Source organism: Oncorhynchus gorbuscha, unplaced genomic scaffold (assembly GCF_021184085.1).
Source record: "Oncorhynchus gorbuscha isolate QuinsamMale2020 ecotype Even-year unplaced genomic scaffold, OgorEven_v1.0 Un_scaffold_634, whole genome shotgun sequence".
Taxonomy (NCBI): domain Eukaryota; kingdom Metazoa; phylum Chordata; class Actinopteri; order Salmoniformes; family Salmonidae; genus Oncorhynchus; species Oncorhynchus gorbuscha.
Window position 1 is genome coordinate 445,494 of NW_025745746.1, and position 17,415 is coordinate 462,908.

Consider the following 17,415-nt stretch of genomic DNA (forward strand, 5'->3'; position numbering starts at 1 on the left):
CATGTGATGTCACTGGTGTGTAACCTGAGGAGCTGTCTTCAAATCAAAACAAACCTTTGACTAAACAGAGAAACACGGAAGTGAACACATCCTCCTTTACAAGGCTTTACCTGTCCAGAAACCACCACATACTAAAATGAATGGATGACTTTACAAAGCTTTACCTGTCCAGAAACCACCACATACTAAAATGAATGGATGACTTTACAAGGCTTTACCTGTCCAGAAACCACCACATACTAAAATGAATGGATGACTTTACAAGGCTTTACCTGTCCAGAAACCACCGCACACTAAAATGAATGGATGACTTTACAAGGCTTTACCTGTCCAGAAACCACCACACACTAAAATGAATGGATGACTTTACAAGGTTTTACCTGTCCAGAAACCACCGCACACTAAAATGAATGGATGACTTTACAAGGTTACACCTGTCAAAATACAAACACAGACTGAAATGAATGGATGACTTTACAAGGCATTTCCTGTCCAGAAACCACCGCAGGTTAAAATGAATGGATGCCTTTATAAGGCCTTGTCTGTCAAAATATCACCGCAGACTAGAATTAATGGATGCCAACAAAGGTAGGAAGGTGAACAGCGAGAAGGAAGGTGTATTTTGGTCTGATGGCTGGTGGGAATGGGTCTGGTCTGGTCCCGGTATAGAAACTGACTGACTGGTCGACCGGCCACTACACACTATATTATAGACCCCTGGTGGATCAGGGTACCTGCCTGACTGACTGACTGCTTGACTGTCTGGGTACTGACTACCTGACTGGGTACAGACTGACTGACTGACTGACTGACTGACTGACTGACTGACTGCCTGCCTGCCTGGGTACAGACTGACTGACTGACTGACTGACTGACTGACTGACTGACTGACTGACTGCCTGCCCGGGTACAGACTGACTGACTGACTGCCTGACTGGGTACAGACTGACTGACTGACTGACTGCCTGCCTTGGTACAGACTGACTGACTGGGTACAGACTGACTGGCTGACTGACTGACTGACTGGGTGTAGGACTGACTGACTGACTGACTGACTGACTGACTGACTGACTGACTGGGTACAGACTGACTGCCTGACTCGGTGTAGACTGACTGCCTGACTGCCTGACTCGGTACAGACTGACTGACTGGGTGTAGAGACTGACTGACTGACTGACTGACTGACTGACTGACTGACTGACTGACTGACTGACTGGCTGTGTGTAGACTGACTGACTGACTGACTGACTGACTGCTTGCCTGACTGACTGGGTGTAGACTGACTGACTGACTGACTGACTGACTGACTGACTGACTGACTGACTGACTGACTGGGTGTAGACTGACTGACTGACTGACTGACTGGGTGTAGACTGACTGACTGACTGACTGGGTGTAGACTGACTGACTGACTGGGTACAGACTGACTGGCTGACTGACTGACTGGGTGTAGACTGACTGACTGACTGGGTGTAGACTGACTGACTGACTGACTGACTGACTGGGTGTAGACTGACTGACTGACTGACTGACTGCTTGCCTGACTGACTGGGTGTAGACTGACTGACTGACTGACTGACCGACTGACTGGGTGTAGACTGACTGACTGACTGGGTGTAGACTGACTGACTGACTGACTGGATGTAGACTGACTGACTGACTGGGTACAGACTGACTGGCTGACTGACTGACTGGGTGTAGACTGACTGACTGACTGGGTGTAGACTGACTGACTGACTGACTGACTGGGTGTAGACTGACTGACTGACTGACTGACTGACTGACTGACTGACTGACTGCCTGACTGGGTGTAGACTGACTGACTGACTGACTGACTGGGTGTAGACTGACTGACTGACTGACTGACTGACTGACTGCTTGCCTGACTGACTGGGTGTAGACTGACTGACTGACTGACTGACCGACTGACTGGGTGTAGACTGACTGACTGACTGGGTGTAGACTGACTGACTGACTGACTGACTGGATGTAGACTGACTGACTGACTGGGTACAGACTGACTGGCTGACTGACTGACTGGGTGTAGACTGACTGACTGACTGGGTGTAGACTGACTGACTGACTGACTGACTGACTGACTGACTGACTGACTGACTGACTGACTGACTGCCTGACTGGGTGTAGACTGACTGACTGCCTGACTGGGTGTAGACTGACTGACTGCCTGACTGGGTGTAGACTGACTGACTGACTGACTGACTGACTGACTGACTGACTGACTGACTGACTGACTGACTGACTGGCAGAGAGACTGACTGGCAGAGAGACTGACTGACTGGGTACAGACTGACTGACTGACTGAGTGACTGAGTGACTGACTGACTGACTGACTGACTGACTGGGTGTAGACTGGAACCAGTGGGAGGAAGACAGGAAGCTGTGGCCCATGCGATAACATTGTTGTACTGAGGGTGTCTGGGGGGACACAGGCAGGTTAGGAGCACCATGGGTAGCGCTGAGATGCATGTCTAAAGTTCTGTCCCAAATAACACCCTATTCCCTATACAGTGCACTACTTTGTCCAGAGACCTCATCAAAAGTAGTGCACTACATAGGAAATAGGGTGTTATTTAGGACATACAGTGCCTTGCGAAAGTATTCGGCCCCCTTGAACTTTGCGACCTTTTGCCACATTTCAGGCTTGAAACATAAAGATATAAAACTGTATTTTTTTGTGAAGATTCAACAACAAGTGGGACACAATCATGAAGTGGAACGACATTTATTGGATATTTCAAACTTTTTTAACAAATCAAAAACTGAAAGATTGGGCGTGCAAAATTATTCAGCCCCCTTAAGTTAATACTTTGTAGCGCCACCTTTTGCTGCGATTACAGCTGTAAGTCGCTTGGGGTATGTCTCTATAAGTTTTGCACATTGAGAGACTGAAATTTTTTCCCATTCCTCCTTGCAAAACAGCTCGAGCTCAGTGAGGTTGGATGGAGAGCATTTGTGAACAGCAGTTTTCAGTTCTTTCCACAGATTCTCGATTGGATTCAGGTCTGGACTTTGACTTGGCCATTCTAACACCTGGATATGTTTATTTTTGAACCATTCCATTGTAGATTTTGCTTTATGTTTTGGATCATTGTCTTGTTGGAAGACAAATCTTCGTCCCAGTCTCAGGTCTTTTGCAGACTCCATCAGGTTTTCTTCCAGAATGGTCCTGTATTTGGCTCCATCCTTCTTCCCATCAATTTTAACCATCTTCCCTGTCCTTGCTGAAGAAAAGCAGGCCCAAACCATGATGCTGCCACCACCATGTTTGACAGTGGGGATGGTGTGTTCAGGGTGATGAGCTGTGTTGCTTTTACGCCAAACATAACATTTTGCATTGTTGCCAAAAAGTTCAATTTTGGTTTAATCTGACCAGAGCACCTTCTTCCACATGTTTGGTGTGTCTCGCAGGTGGCTTGCGGCAAACTTTAAACGACACTTTTTATGGATATCTTTAAGAAATGGCTTTCTTCTTGCCACTCTTCCATAAAGGCCAGATTTGTGCAATATACGACTGATTGTTGTCCTATGGACAGAGTCTCCCACCTCAGCTGTAGATCTCTGCAGTTCATCCAGAGTGATCATGGGCCTCTTGGCTGCATCTCTGATCAGTCTTCTCCTTGTATGAGCTGAAAGTTTAGAGGGACGGCCAGGTCTTGGTAGATTTGCAGTGGTCTGATACTCCTTCCATTTCAATATTATCGCTTGCACAGTGCTCCTTGGGCTGTTTAAAGCTTGGGAAATCTTTTTGTATCCAAATCCGGCTTTAAACTTCTTCACAACAGTATCTCGGACCTGCCTGGTGTGTTCCTTGTTCTTCATGGTGCTCTCTGCGCTTTTAACGGACCTCTGAGACTATCACAGTGCAGGTGCATTTATACGGAGACTTGATTACACACAGGTGGATTGTATTTATCATCATTAGTCATTTAGGTCAACATTGGATCATTCAGAGATCCTCACTGAACTTCTGAAGAGAGTTTGCTGCACTGAAAGTAAAGGGGCTGAATAATTTTGCACGCCCAATTTTTCAGTTTTTGATTTGTTAAAAAAGTTTGAAATATCCAATAAATGTCGTTCCACTTCATGATTGTGTCTCACTTGTTGTTGATTCTTCACAAAAAAATACAGTTTTATATCTTTATGTTTCAAGCCTGAAAAGTGGCAAAAGGTCGCAAAAGGTTGCAAAAGGTCGCAAAGTTCAAGGGGGTCGAATACTTTCGCAAGGCACTGTATATAAGTCTCTGAAGTCATTTACATTACATTTTACATTTAAGTCATTTAGCAGACGCTCTTATCCAGAGCGACTTACAAATTGGTGCATTCACCTTATGACATCCAGTGGGACAGTCACTTAACAATAGTGCATCTAAAACTTAGGGGGGGTGGGGTGACTAAGTCACTATGTGGTATATTGTGTGGCATTTATTTACTCTCTCTTTTTAAATGCCTTTGTCTATTTAGGATTCTAATTATTACATTAAATGAGAACTTTGAATTATTGATTTACTAATGTGTTCTCTTACAGTAGTAGGTTAAGAATGATGATCAATAAATTAATCCTTACCATGCAGTCAGTCAACACTCACACACACACACACACACACGCACACACACACACGCACGCACGCACACAACCGCACACACACACGCACACACACACACACACACACACACACACACACACACACACACACACACACACACACACACACACACACACACACACACACACACACACACACACACACACACACACACACACACACACACACACACACACACACACACACCCTCCCTCATTCTCTTGCAGTTGTTGCATGACAGATATAATATGTCTTGGTGGTGTGCACACAGGACACAGGAGGCCTGTGAGGGTTGCTGCCGACAGACCCCACAGTCAACACAGTAAATCAACCCTGGGAGGTTCCTGTGAGACTTACCTGCTGTGTGTGTGTGTGTGTGTGTGTGTGTGTGTGTGTGTGTGTGTGTGTGTGTGTGTGTGTGTGTGTGTGTGTGTGTGTGTGTGTGTGTGTGTGTGTGTGTGTGTGTGTGTGTGTGTGTGTGTGTGTGTGTGTGTGTGTGTGTGTGTGTGTGCGTGCGTGTGTGTCACATTCAGCCAGCTAGAGAGGTTCTGTAGACGGGTGGGATAACGCTCGCCGGGACCCGCCGGGACCCGCTCACACGGAGATTGAATTACCACAGAATTAGCTCAGGGCTGTGGGAAGCAGCACCTCCTGAACACACACACTCACTGAAACACACACACACACACAAACAGTCACTAAGGGAAACCTGAGGGAAGACTGAAGAAGGCAGCTGGGCACACGCCAGGTCTCTAACAAATGCTTTCTGATAGCTTTTAACTTCCTGGCTCTGCCTTGAGAACCAGTATGAGGCTCATGGTTCATGGGATTCTTGGTTATAATAGTTGTGGTGCCATATTTATATTTCTTTACAGTAAGGTCATAATATTACAATCATGTAAAATAAAGACGAAGCAAACAAACTAAGGGCAAATTATTGCAAATCAGAAGACATAATTGTTCCATTGCCATGAGGGCAAACATCCAAGCATCCAGAAGAGATATGAGGGTTGAAATAGGTTTGCTGGGGAAAGTAACATAATAGGTTTGTTGGGGAAAGCAACATAATAGGTTTGCTGGGGAAAGTAACATAATAGGTTTGCTGGGGAAAGTAACATAATAGGTTTGCTGGGGAAAGCAACATAATAGGTTTGCTGGGGAAAGCAACATAATAGGTTTGCTGGGGAAAGTAACATAATAGGTTTGCTGGGGAAAGTAACATAATAGGTTTGCTGGGGAAAGTAACATAATAGGTTTGCTGGGGAAAGCAACATAATAGGTTTGCTGGGGAAAGCAACATAATAGGTTTGCTGGGGAAAGTAACATAATAGGTTTGCTGGGGAAAGTAACATAATAGGTTTGCTGGGGAAAGCAACATAATAGGTTTGCTGGGGAAAGTAACATACTTGGTTTGCTGGGGAAAGCAACATAATATGTTTGCTGGGGAAAGCAACATAATAGGTTTGCTGGGGAAAGCAACATAATAGGTTTGTTGGGGAAAGCAACATAATAGGTTTGCTGGGGAAAGTAACATAATAGGTTTGCTGGAGAAAGTAACATAATAGGTTTGCTGGGGAAAGCAACATAATAGGTTTGTTGGGGAAAGCAACATAATAGGTTTGCTGGGGAAAGTAACATAATAGGTTTGCTGGAGAAAGTAACATAATAGGTTTGCTGGGGAAAGTAACATACTTGGTTTGCTGGGGAAAGTAACATAATAGGTTTGCTGGGGAAAGTAACATACTTGGTTTGCTGGGGAAAGCAACATAATAGGTTTGCTGGGGAAAGTAACATAATAGGTTTGCTGGGGAAAGTAACATACTTGGTTTGCTGGGGAAAGTAACATAATAGGTTTGCTGGGGAAAGTAACATACTTGGTTTGCTGGGGAAAGCAACATAATAGGTTTGCTGGGGAAAGCAACATAATAGGTTTGCTGGGGAAAGTAACATACTTGGTTTGCTGGGGAAAGTAACATAATTGTGTGTAATGAACACAAATAATTCAGTTCCAATACAGAAGGCCTTGACAGTAGTCCGTGTAAGGAGAACGGTTTGTGTCTGGCTAATGGAAACCATCTGACCACCAGTCTTGGCTAGTGTATCCGAAATGGCACCCTAAAGTGTATATAGTGCACTACTTTTGACCAGGGTAGTGCAAAAGTAGTGCACTATATCTGGAATAGGGGGCCATTTGTTACGCATACCTAGTGTAGATGAAGCAGCACCACCGTAGAGCCTGATTAGGGCTAGCCGCTCCATAAACAGAGTTGGAGCGACGCCTCCTAAATCCACTGAAGCTCAGGGAAAAGTCACAGAGGGGCCATGTTCGGCTTCTGTCTGGGGTCAAGGTAAAGCACGTGGTTGTCGTTGATCTGGCTGAGTTGTTAGGTCAGTGGACTGTCCTGCCAAAGGCCTGTCAGAACTCCTTAAGCATTCTGGAATACAGAGAGAATAAAACAGGGAGGCTGTCCAGGGGAGGCTGTCCAGGGGAGGCTGTCCATGAGGGGCTGTCTAGGGGAGGCTGTCTAGGGAGGCTGTCCAGGGGAGGCTGTCCAGGGAGGCTGTCCAGGGGAGGCTGTCCATGAGGGGCTGTCTAGGGGAGGCTGTCTAGGGAGGCTGTCTAGGGGAGGCTGTCCAGGGGAGGCTGTCCAGGGAGTCTGTCCAGGGGAGGCTGTCCAGGGGAGGCTGTCCAGGGGAGGCTGTTCAGGGGAGGCTGTCCAGGGAGGCTGTTCAGGGGAGGCTGTCCAGGGAGGCTGTTCAGGGAGGCTGTCTAGGGGAGGCTGTCCAGGGGAGGCTGTTCAGGGAGGCTGTTCAGGGAGGCTGTCTAGGGAGGCTGTCTAGGGGAGGCTGTCCAGGGAGGGCTGTCCAGGGGAGGCTGTCCAGGGGAGGCTGTCCAGGGAGGGCTGTCCAGGGGAGGCTTTCCAGGGGAGGCTTTCCAGGGAGGCTGTCTAGGGGAGGCTGTCTAGGGGAGGCTGTCCAGGGAGGCTTTCCAGGGAGGCTGTCCATGAGGGGCTGTCTAGGGGAGGCTGTCCTGGGGAGGCTTTCCAGGGGAGGCTTTCCAGGGAGGCTGTCCATGAGGGGCTGTCTAGGGGAGGCTGTCCTGGGGAGGCTTTCCAGGGGAGGCTTTCCAGGGAGGCTGTCCATGAGGGGCTGTCCAGGGGAGGCTGTCCAGGGGAGATTGTCCAGGTAGACTGTCCAGGGAGACTGTCTAGCAGGGAGATTCTCCAGCCTGAGAATGGGCAAGGAGACTGTACAGCAGAGAGACTGTACAGCAGGGAGACTGTCCAGCAGAGAGACTATACAGCAGGGAGACTGTCCAGCAGGGGGTCTGTCCAGCAGGGAGACTATACAGCAGAAAGACTGTACAGCAGGGAGACTGTCCAGCAGGGAGACTATACAGCAGGTGGACTATACAGCAGAGAGACTGTACAGTAGGGAGACTGTCCAGCAGGGGGTCTGTCCAGCAGGGAGACTGTCCAGCAGGGAGACTGTCCAGCAGGGAGACTATACAGCAGGGAGACTGTCCAGCAGGGAGACTGTCCAGCAGGGAGACTATACAGCAGGGAGACTGTCCAGCAGGGAGACTGTCCAGCAGGGAGACTGTACAGCAGGGAGACTGTCCAGCAGGGAGACTGTACAGCAGGGAGACTGTCCAGCAGGGAGACTGTACAGCAGGGAGACTATACAGCAGGGAGACTGTCCAGCAGGGAGACTGTACAGCAGGGAGACTGTCCAGCAGGGAGACTGTACAGCAGGGAGACTGTCCAGCAGGGAGACTATACAGCAGAAAGACTGTACAGCAGGGAGACTGTCCAGCAGAGAGACTGTACAGCAGGTGGACTATACAGCAGAGAGACTGTACAGTAGGGAGACTGTCCAGCAGGGGGTCTGTCCAGCAGGGAGACTGTCCAGCAGGGAGACTGTCCAGCAGGGAGACTGTCCAGCAGAGAGACTGTACAGCAGGTGGACTGTCCAGCAGGGGGTCTGTCCAGCAGGGAGACTGTACAGCAGGGAGACTGTACAGCAGGGAGACTGTCCAGCATGGAGACTGTACAGCAGGGAGACTGTCCAGCAGGGAGACTGTACAGCAGGGAGACTGTACAGCAGAAAGACTGTCCAGCAGGGAGACTGTACAGCAGGGAGACTGTACAGCAGGGAGACTGTACAGCAGGGAGACTGTACAGCAGGGAGACTATACAGCAGAAAGACTGTACAGCAGAGAGACTGTACAGCAGGTGGACTATACAGCAGAGAGACTGTACAGCAGGTGGACTGTCCAGCAGGGGGTCTGTCCAGCAGGGAGACTGTACAGCAGGGAGACTGTACAGCAGGGAGACTGTCCAGCATGGAGACTGTACAGCAGGGAGACTGTCCAGCATGGAGACTGTACAGCAGGGAGACTGTCCAGCAGGGAGACTGTCCACACATGTCAAGCTCTATATTTTGGCCAGTGTGGAAATGTAAGTATTTGCTGCAGTTGGTCAGGACATGATGGGAGTATGTATGTGTGTGTGTGTGTGTGTGTGTGTGTGTGTGTGTGTGTGTGTGTGTGTGTGTGTGTGTGTGTGTGTGTGTGTGTGTGTGTGTGTGTGTGTGTGTGTGTGTGTGTGTGTGTGTGTGTGTGTGTGTGTGTGTGTGTGTGTGTGTGTGTGTGTGTGTGTGTGTGTGTGTGTGTGTGTGTGTGTGTGTGCAGCTGCTTCTTGGAATCAACTCCAAGTGCCAACAAGTTAACAACTGAGCTGATGGACAGGCCAGGGAAACAGGTGCTCTCCTCCAAGGTGCTGCTGGGTACAGAACAGAGACAGACAGGGCAGAGACCTGCTCCAAGGTGCTGCTGGGAACAGAACAGAGACAGACAGGGCAGAGACCTGCTCCAAGGTGCTGCTGGGAACAGAACAGAGACAGACAGGGCAGAGACCTGCTCCAAGGTGCTGCTGGGAACAGAACAGGGCAGAGACCTGCTCTAAGGTGCTGCTGGGAACAGAACAGAGACAGACAGGGCAGAGACCTGCTCCAAGGTGCTGCTGGGAACAGAACAGAGACAGACAGGGCAGAGACCTGCTCCAATGTGCTGCTGCTTGCCAAGGTGCTGCTGGGAACAGAACAGAGACAGACAGGGCAGAGACCTGCTCCAAGGTGCTGCTGGGAACAGAACAGAGACAGACAGGGCAGAGACCTGCTCCAAGGTGCTGCTGGGAACAGAACAGAGACAGACAGGGCAGAGACCTGCTCCAAGGTGCTGCTGGGAACAGAACAGAGACAGACAGGGCAGAGACCTGTTCCAAGGTGCTGCTGGGAACAGAACAGGGCAGAGACCTGTTCCAAGGTGCTGCTGGGAACAGAACAGAGACAGACAGGGCAGAGACCTGCTCCAAGGTGCTGCTGGGAACAGAACAGAGACAGACAGGGCAGAGACCAGCTCTAAGGTGCTGCTGGGCACAGAACAGAGACAGACAACTGTTGACTCAACTCTGGAGAAACATCTAGTTTTGCCCATGGTAAAGATTTGTCAGTGTCATGCTTTTCTCTCTCCAATTACTGGCTGAATTTTTCCATGGTAAGGGGTGCCATTCAGGCTCCTTGAGCCAGTCAATTCACCTGGTTGCTCTTCAGAACAGGGAACTTCCTATAAGTGCTTGGCCACTGAAGCAACAAGAGCCACTGGGGCCTCCAGTCCGATCAATGCTGCTGTTGACCCACACAGCTGACAGCATACAATGAACAACACACTCTGCCTAATGGCCCATGAGTCCTGTTACACACCAGTGAATAAGGCGAGAGCTCTTGGGTTAATGGTCCCTGTGGCCCCTGACTGGGAGCTCAACAGGTGGGCTGAGGACGGACTGACAGGCTGGCTGCCTGGGAGTCTTCGTTTGAGCACCAAGTGGCAACCTTATAGGGATCTGGTCAAAAGTAGTGCATTTTATGGAGAATAGCGTGCTATTTGGGACACATCCTTGAGGTGGTTAAAACTATTTATTGAATGGTGATTGAAAACATATTCTGTGGGTTGTCTTAAAGATGCAATGTGTATCAGTTTCAGCTACTCGACCAAATTCACATAGAAAATGGAATTATAGATATGTAATTTTTGTTGAAAGCAAGTCTACGAAGTGTTAGATCAGTTCTATGTGCGCTATTTCTATGCCTCCCGTTCTTAAATGTCCAATTGGCTCATTCATCCCTCCCTCCTCTCCCTGTAACTATTCTCCAGGTCATTGCTGTAAATGAGAACCTGTTCTCAGTAAATTTACATTGTAAAATAAGGGTACAAAAAAATGTATGAAATAAAATAAAAAAAATTGTTGTTTGCGTAAACAGAAATTAGGCAAACTATTATAATACATTTGTTTTTTTTTGCATAAAATGAAATTAGGCAAAATATTAGAATTTGACCAGGAAATCGCTGAGCGATTTCTGCCTCGTGCATCTTTAACTAATGGTAGACCTACATTTGGAGTCCACGGATTATATTTGTATCGCCCATACTGGCATTCAGAGAGGCCCCGCCATCATTGAGCGAAAACAACAAAACATGTCACTCAAACGTCAGCTTGATTTTAATAGGCTTAGTACTTTTAGAGCCCGCCTATTCCCCGCCCCTCTCATTTGAAGCTACACGGTCTGAAAATAATACTCTGAGAACAAGGTTTGACTTTAAACAGTTGCGCGGACACGTCGCTTTCACAGGATTTGCGGAGATCACATTGAGGGACAATCTATACTGAATATTGCTACTTGGGATTCTGGAGCAAAATGAGACGAAATCACAATTACAGCTGTTCAACTGATAGCGAACTTGATGACAATATAGAAGTGGAGAAGGACAGTGATGACGAAACTGTGTATGTTGAAAATTCAGTTATGACGAATAGGAAATATTTGTTTTAATGAGAAAATCAATTTATTTGTTATTCTGATATAAGCCTAATGTGTATTGTTTTTGTGGTAGTCTAATCTAAATCACGCATCTCTACACAGTGTAACTCTCTTGAAAAACAGGCTATGCGTGACAGAAGCCTATCGTCACCTATATGTTATTGAAACTGAATGAAAATTACTTTGATTATTTCAGAAACCTTGACTCTTCGCATGACTTGATGTCACCCCCGAAAACCACTCGCACTCAAGCCAGAAAACGACGCAGAGGAGTGAGTATTTCATTTCATAAGTATACACCAAATATTGCCATTATTAAGGTTCACCATCACCTTGATATGCTGTCGGAGACGCAAAAATCTAATTACACCTCGCTCTCATCCACAGATTATTGAGAAACGGCGACGTGACCGAATCAACAACAGCCTGACTGATCTCAGAAGACTTGTGCCAAGTGCGTTTGAGAAGCAGGTAGGCTACAGTACAATTGTATATACCATACAGACCTATTGGATTCAGAGTATATTCATCTGTCAACTTCCGCCTTTTCTACATCTTTGGTTAAGACTGTTATTTTACAAGAAACACAATCTAATCGAATGTTTGCCTTTTGTCACAGGGATCGTCAAAATTGGAAAAAGCTGAAATTTTGCAGATTACTGTGGATCATTTGAAGATGATACATGCTGCCAGCGGACAAGGTGAGTCAATACCAAAACGATACAAAGATTTGATTTATGATGAAAGCCTGTAAAAAATATGTTGTGATAGGGAAACTTCTAGAAAAACTTCTGCATATTTGTCGTGAGCTAGGCATATCCTCCAAGCTCCACCACAGAATTAGAACCAAGTGTCTCTATGTCCTTTTGTTCCTCCAGTTCTGTAGTGCTCTGTATACTCCTGTGTGTTGTAGTTCCTGTTCCTGACCCTCTGCCTCCCTCTCCTGGTAGGGTATTTTGAAGCCCACGCCCTGGCCAAGGACTACCGCAGCCTGGGCTTCAGGGAGTGTCTGTCAGAGACGGCCCGCTACCTAAGCATCATGGAGGGCTGGAACAGTGTCGACCCACTCCGCGTACGCCTGGTCTCTCACCTCAACAACTACGCCTCTCAGAGAGACATCCACACTGGATTGACTGGACACCCTGGACAACTAGCCTGGGGCTCCGCTTTGAGGACACCCTCCGCCCACCTGCCACACCCCCTCTTACCACTCCCCCAGGGACGGACACTAGCCCCCCACAGTACCAGCAGCCCACCCTCCTGCTCCATCTCCTCCTCCATGTCATCCCCCTGTTCAACTGATACCTCAGTGACCTCCAGACTCAGCGTGACGGCCCCCTCAGAGGCACTCAGGGTGCCCCCCAATGACAATCTACCCCTGGGGCTGGCCCTGTCAGTCTCAGCCTCCAAGCTCTCCCAACCACCACCCCTCCACTCCTCCCTGTCTGCCTTCTCCTTCACAACTTTTCCCCTCGTGTCCCCGGCAGCCCTCAATTCATCAGGCTCCTCCACAACCCTGAGAAATCAGCCTTACAGGCCCTGGGGGACAGAGATTGGGGCCTTCTGAACTCTTGTGATCATCAGAACCGGAAGGCAACAACTTAGATCCCCCAACCTGCCTCCCCCAATCTGCCTCCCCTCAACCTGCCTCCCCCCAACCTGCCTCCCCCCAACCTGCCTCCCGCCAACACGCCTCCCTCCAACCTGCCTCCCCCAATCTGCCTCCCTTCAACCTGCCTCCCCCAATCTGCCTCCCTTCAACCTGCCTCCCCCAACCTGCCTCCCCCCAACCTGCCTCCCGCCAACACGCCTCCCTCCAACCTGCCTCCCTCCAACCTGCCTCCCTCCAACCTGCCTCCCTCCAACCTGCCTCCCTCCAACCGCCTCCCGCCAACACGCCTCCCGCCAACACGCCTCCCACCAACACGCCTCCCGCCAACCTCCAACCTGCCAACCTCCAACCTGCCTCCCGCCAACCTGCCTCCCGCCAACACGCCTCCCTCCAACCTGCCTCCAGCCAACACTCCACAAACCAAGCAGGAGTACCTGACTGTGTCATCTGTTTTTCCCCTCTGGCAATGAGGGGGATGGGGTAGGCTAATGCCACCTCCCTTGGTCAGTACTGCTGTATAAAGGAACATAGATAGCAGTGTTCTATCCTATATGTTTCCTTCATGAATAATTCATGTTAAATGCTGTTGTGAGCCTAGATATGGCCTCCAAGGTAGGAAAGAACTGACTATTGTTTCATGTCCACAAAACTGATTTCATTTGGTTTATTATCAGAGTGCACTAAGAGAAGGATTTTGGGGTATTTGTAGGTCAAATATAATATTGTAAAAATAGAACTCCTGCAGCTTTGAAAGGGAACAAATACACCTGCAATGTATCACAAATAGAGTTAAACATGACCTGGATCTGCTAATACTTTAGTTATGTCTATATGGGATTGTCAAACATGCTTTATATAGAAAGCAACTTTGAAAAAACGTAGTTTTGTAATATTTTTGTACCAATAAACTGAGTTTGTAAGAAGATGCATGTTTATTTGATCAATGCTCAGGATTCATGTGTTTTACCTATGAACTGTTGTGGGGCTTAGAGTATGTTGTCCACTTCACACATCACTTAAATGATTTGAGTTTATCTGTTTCAACTGTGTCACGGCTGGCTGGGTGTGTAGCGAGGAATCAGGCGCAGAGAGCAGAGAGATCCAGGGGAAAAGTGCACTTTAATACGGCACCAAAATGAAATGCCCAACACGCAGGGAACAAACACTGACCAACCCAAACCAACGGGTAACAAGGTCCAGAGCACTAACAACACCAACGAATACAACGTCAACATCAAAATGAAATGGCCAACACGCAGGGAGCAAACACTGACCAACCCAAACCAACGGGTAACAAGGTCCAGAGCACTAACAACACCAACGAATACAACATCAAAATAATCCCGCACAACAAAGGGGCGGGTTCCATATGCTAAATAGGGAAGACAATCAAGCACACATAAAATAGGAACAGGTGTAACGAATGAGACAAAACTAACCGAACAGAAAAAGGGATCGGTGGCGGCTAGTCGGCCGGTGACGACGAACTCGCGGGGGAGCCAACTTCGACGGGAGTCGTGACAAACTGCCTTGATGTCTTGTTTTTTGGTGAATGAAGGAGTTGCATACAGATGTAGAATCTTCATTTGATCACTCTTCTGTTGCTGAGCGTTGTTCTACACAGCAGGAAATTCAAACTTGTAGTGTATTTGAGCTTTAAAAAGACATCTAAAGTGTGTAATTTCCACATTGAAATTTCAGACTTGATTTGCCCTGCAGAAAAGGTATCAACCCCTACAAAAATGTCCATTAATTATAATCCACATTATTCACATTTTCTGTTGATGCAGGAATATCTTCCTGTTGAAACAAACTGGCTCAAATTAAGATCCTACATCTGTATGTACTATATGTTTTATATATGAGTAAAGTGGGAGCTAACAGTAATATAGCAGAGAATCTGACTGGTTGTAATCTCTCGTGGACAGACGCAAGATTTTGGTTCTGGGTTGATGAGATGAGGGTTGGTCGAGACACCTAGTTTTAGAGCCATTGTTGCCTCCATTAATACCCAGGAAGTGATTAAAAGGAAATCATCAATGCCCATTAACCCCACTCATATGGACTGGCCTGGTCTGACCCCACTAATATGGTCTGGTCTGACCGCACTAATATGGTCTGGTCTGACCCCACTAATATGGTCTGGTCTGACCCCACTAATATGGTCTGGTCTGACCCCACTAATATGGTCTGGTCTGACCCCACTACTATGGTCTGGTCTGACCCCACTAATATGGTCTGGTCTGACCCCACTAATATGGTCTGGTCTGACCCCACTAATATGGTCTGGTCTGACCCCACTAATATGGTCTGGTCTTGACCCCACTAATATGGTCTGGTCTGACCCCACTAATATGGCAGGAGACTATAGTGTGGCCAAGATTGAGGGAAAGATGGCAGCTGGATGACACAGGCTAGGCTTCTAGGGCTCATGGGGCTCTGGTCAAAAGTAGTGTACAGTAGGGAATAGGGTGCAATTTGGGACACGGTCACTCGATGTGCCCTTTAAGTTCCTGCTGTAGTAGTATGCAATGTATCCACTAGAGACCATTGTATATCAGTAGAATACTAGTGATGGAGACTTGCTGCAGCCAGATCATTAGTGTAAAGGTTTACAGTGTCCCAGCGGAAAGAAAACACATATCTATAAAACTGAAACTTTTCAGGAAATTAAAAAAGAGCCATATTCTACCATTTATGAACATACAATCACAAAACTTAAAAAGCTATTTTGAAATGTATGTTATTGGACCTGGAGTCATGAACTGTTCAGTGTACATAAAGGACCATCATGTTAGTAACAGTAACCATGCAGGTCCCTCAAGATATTTCTTCCCTCCCCTGTTCTTTACAATCTGTTACTCAGTCAGACAAACTTTGTTGGATGAAAATCTGGAGTTTTTCTGTGAGAAATGTCGTTCAATATGGTGTTCACTGCCTCCATCTGCTGGCTCAATGGACCTCACTGCTTTACAATAGAATAGAACAGGACAGAACAGAACAGAATAGAACAGAACATAACAGAACATCATTTAATAGAATTTGCAGGGTGGAGATAAAGTACCCCAGTATGAGTCATAATACCCATAAAAACTAGCGGTCAATCAAGGAAATGGTTCCAATAATTTCCCCACCATTAATTTTTCCCATAGAGTATTTTAGAAACACTTAAAATAAAAGTTGTGGTTCGTGTAGGCTTACCCTGGTGTTATTTTTGATAACTGCGTAAATCTCTCTAGGACAAGGTGACTTTTATCAATACATTTGCCAAAAATTAAATGCTAATTAGTGGCTAATGTGTCTATCATAAACTACACATGCCATGAGGATCTGGACGGGACTGCTGAAACGAATCAAAGGTAAGAATCTCTGGATTAGCTATCTAAGGTTAGCTAAATGTAGTAATGAATAGATTAATAAATTGGAAAACTGTTTTTAAATTGACAAATCTGTGAACTGTCTTGTGCACATTTTAAATTTACACAAAACCTGTTACCAAAGATGTCAGCTACAGATGACGTGCAGGATTTGTAGTCTTGCATGATACCGAGTCTAGGACCAAAAGCTGAAGCTGGAGACTCATATCTCCCTCTCACTAGCTTTAAGCACGAGCTGCCAGAGCAGAACAGAACAGAACAGAACAGAATAGAACATAACAGAATAGAATAGAACAGAACAGAACAGAACAGAATAGAATAGAATAGAACATAACAGAATAGAATAGAACATAACAGAATAGAATAGAACAGAACAGAATAGAATAGAATAGAACATAACAGAATAGAATAGAACAGAACAGAATAGAATAGAATAGAACATAACAGAACAGAATAGAACATAACAGAACAGAATAGAACATAACAGAACAGAACAGAACATAACAGAACAGAATAGAACATAACAGAACAGAATAGAACATAACAGAACAGAACAGAACAGAACAGAAATTATTAGAACAGAACAGAACAGACTAGAACATAACAGAACAGAATAGAACATAACAGAACAGAACATAACAGAACAGAAATTATTAGAACAGGACAGAACAGAATAGAATAGAACATAACATAACAGAATAGAACAGAACAAAATAGAATAGAACATAATTTAATAGAATTTGCAGGGTGGAGATAAAGTACCCCAGTATGAGGCATAATACCCATAAAAACTAGCGGTCAATCAAGGAAATGGTTCCAATAATTTCCCAACTATTAATTTTTCCCCATAGAGGATTTTAGAAACACTGAAAATAAGAGTTGTGGTTTGTGTAGGCTTACCCTGGTGTGATTTTTGATAACTGCGTAAATCTCACTAGGACAA

General features: G+C 46.6%; 1 protein-coding gene across 1 annotated transcript; it reads left to right on the plus strand.

The window, feature by feature from the left end:
* The first annotated feature begins 11,213 nt into the window (after nucleotides 1–11,213).
* LOC124019598 (hairy/enhancer-of-split related with YRPW motif protein 1-like) lies at nucleotides 11,214–14,018 on the plus strand. Its single transcript, XM_046334985.1, has 5 exons — nucleotides 11,214–11,449; nucleotides 11,680–11,755; nucleotides 11,871–11,954; nucleotides 12,103–12,184; nucleotides 12,434–14,018. Exons 1-5 carry the CDS (start codon nucleotides 11,361–11,363, stop codon nucleotides 13,048–13,050), a joined length of 948 nt encoding a protein of 315 aa, XP_046190941.1. The 5' UTR covers nucleotides 11,214–11,360; the 3' UTR covers nucleotides 13,051–14,018.
* The last annotated feature ends 3,397 nt before the right edge of the window (nucleotides 14,019–17,415 follow it).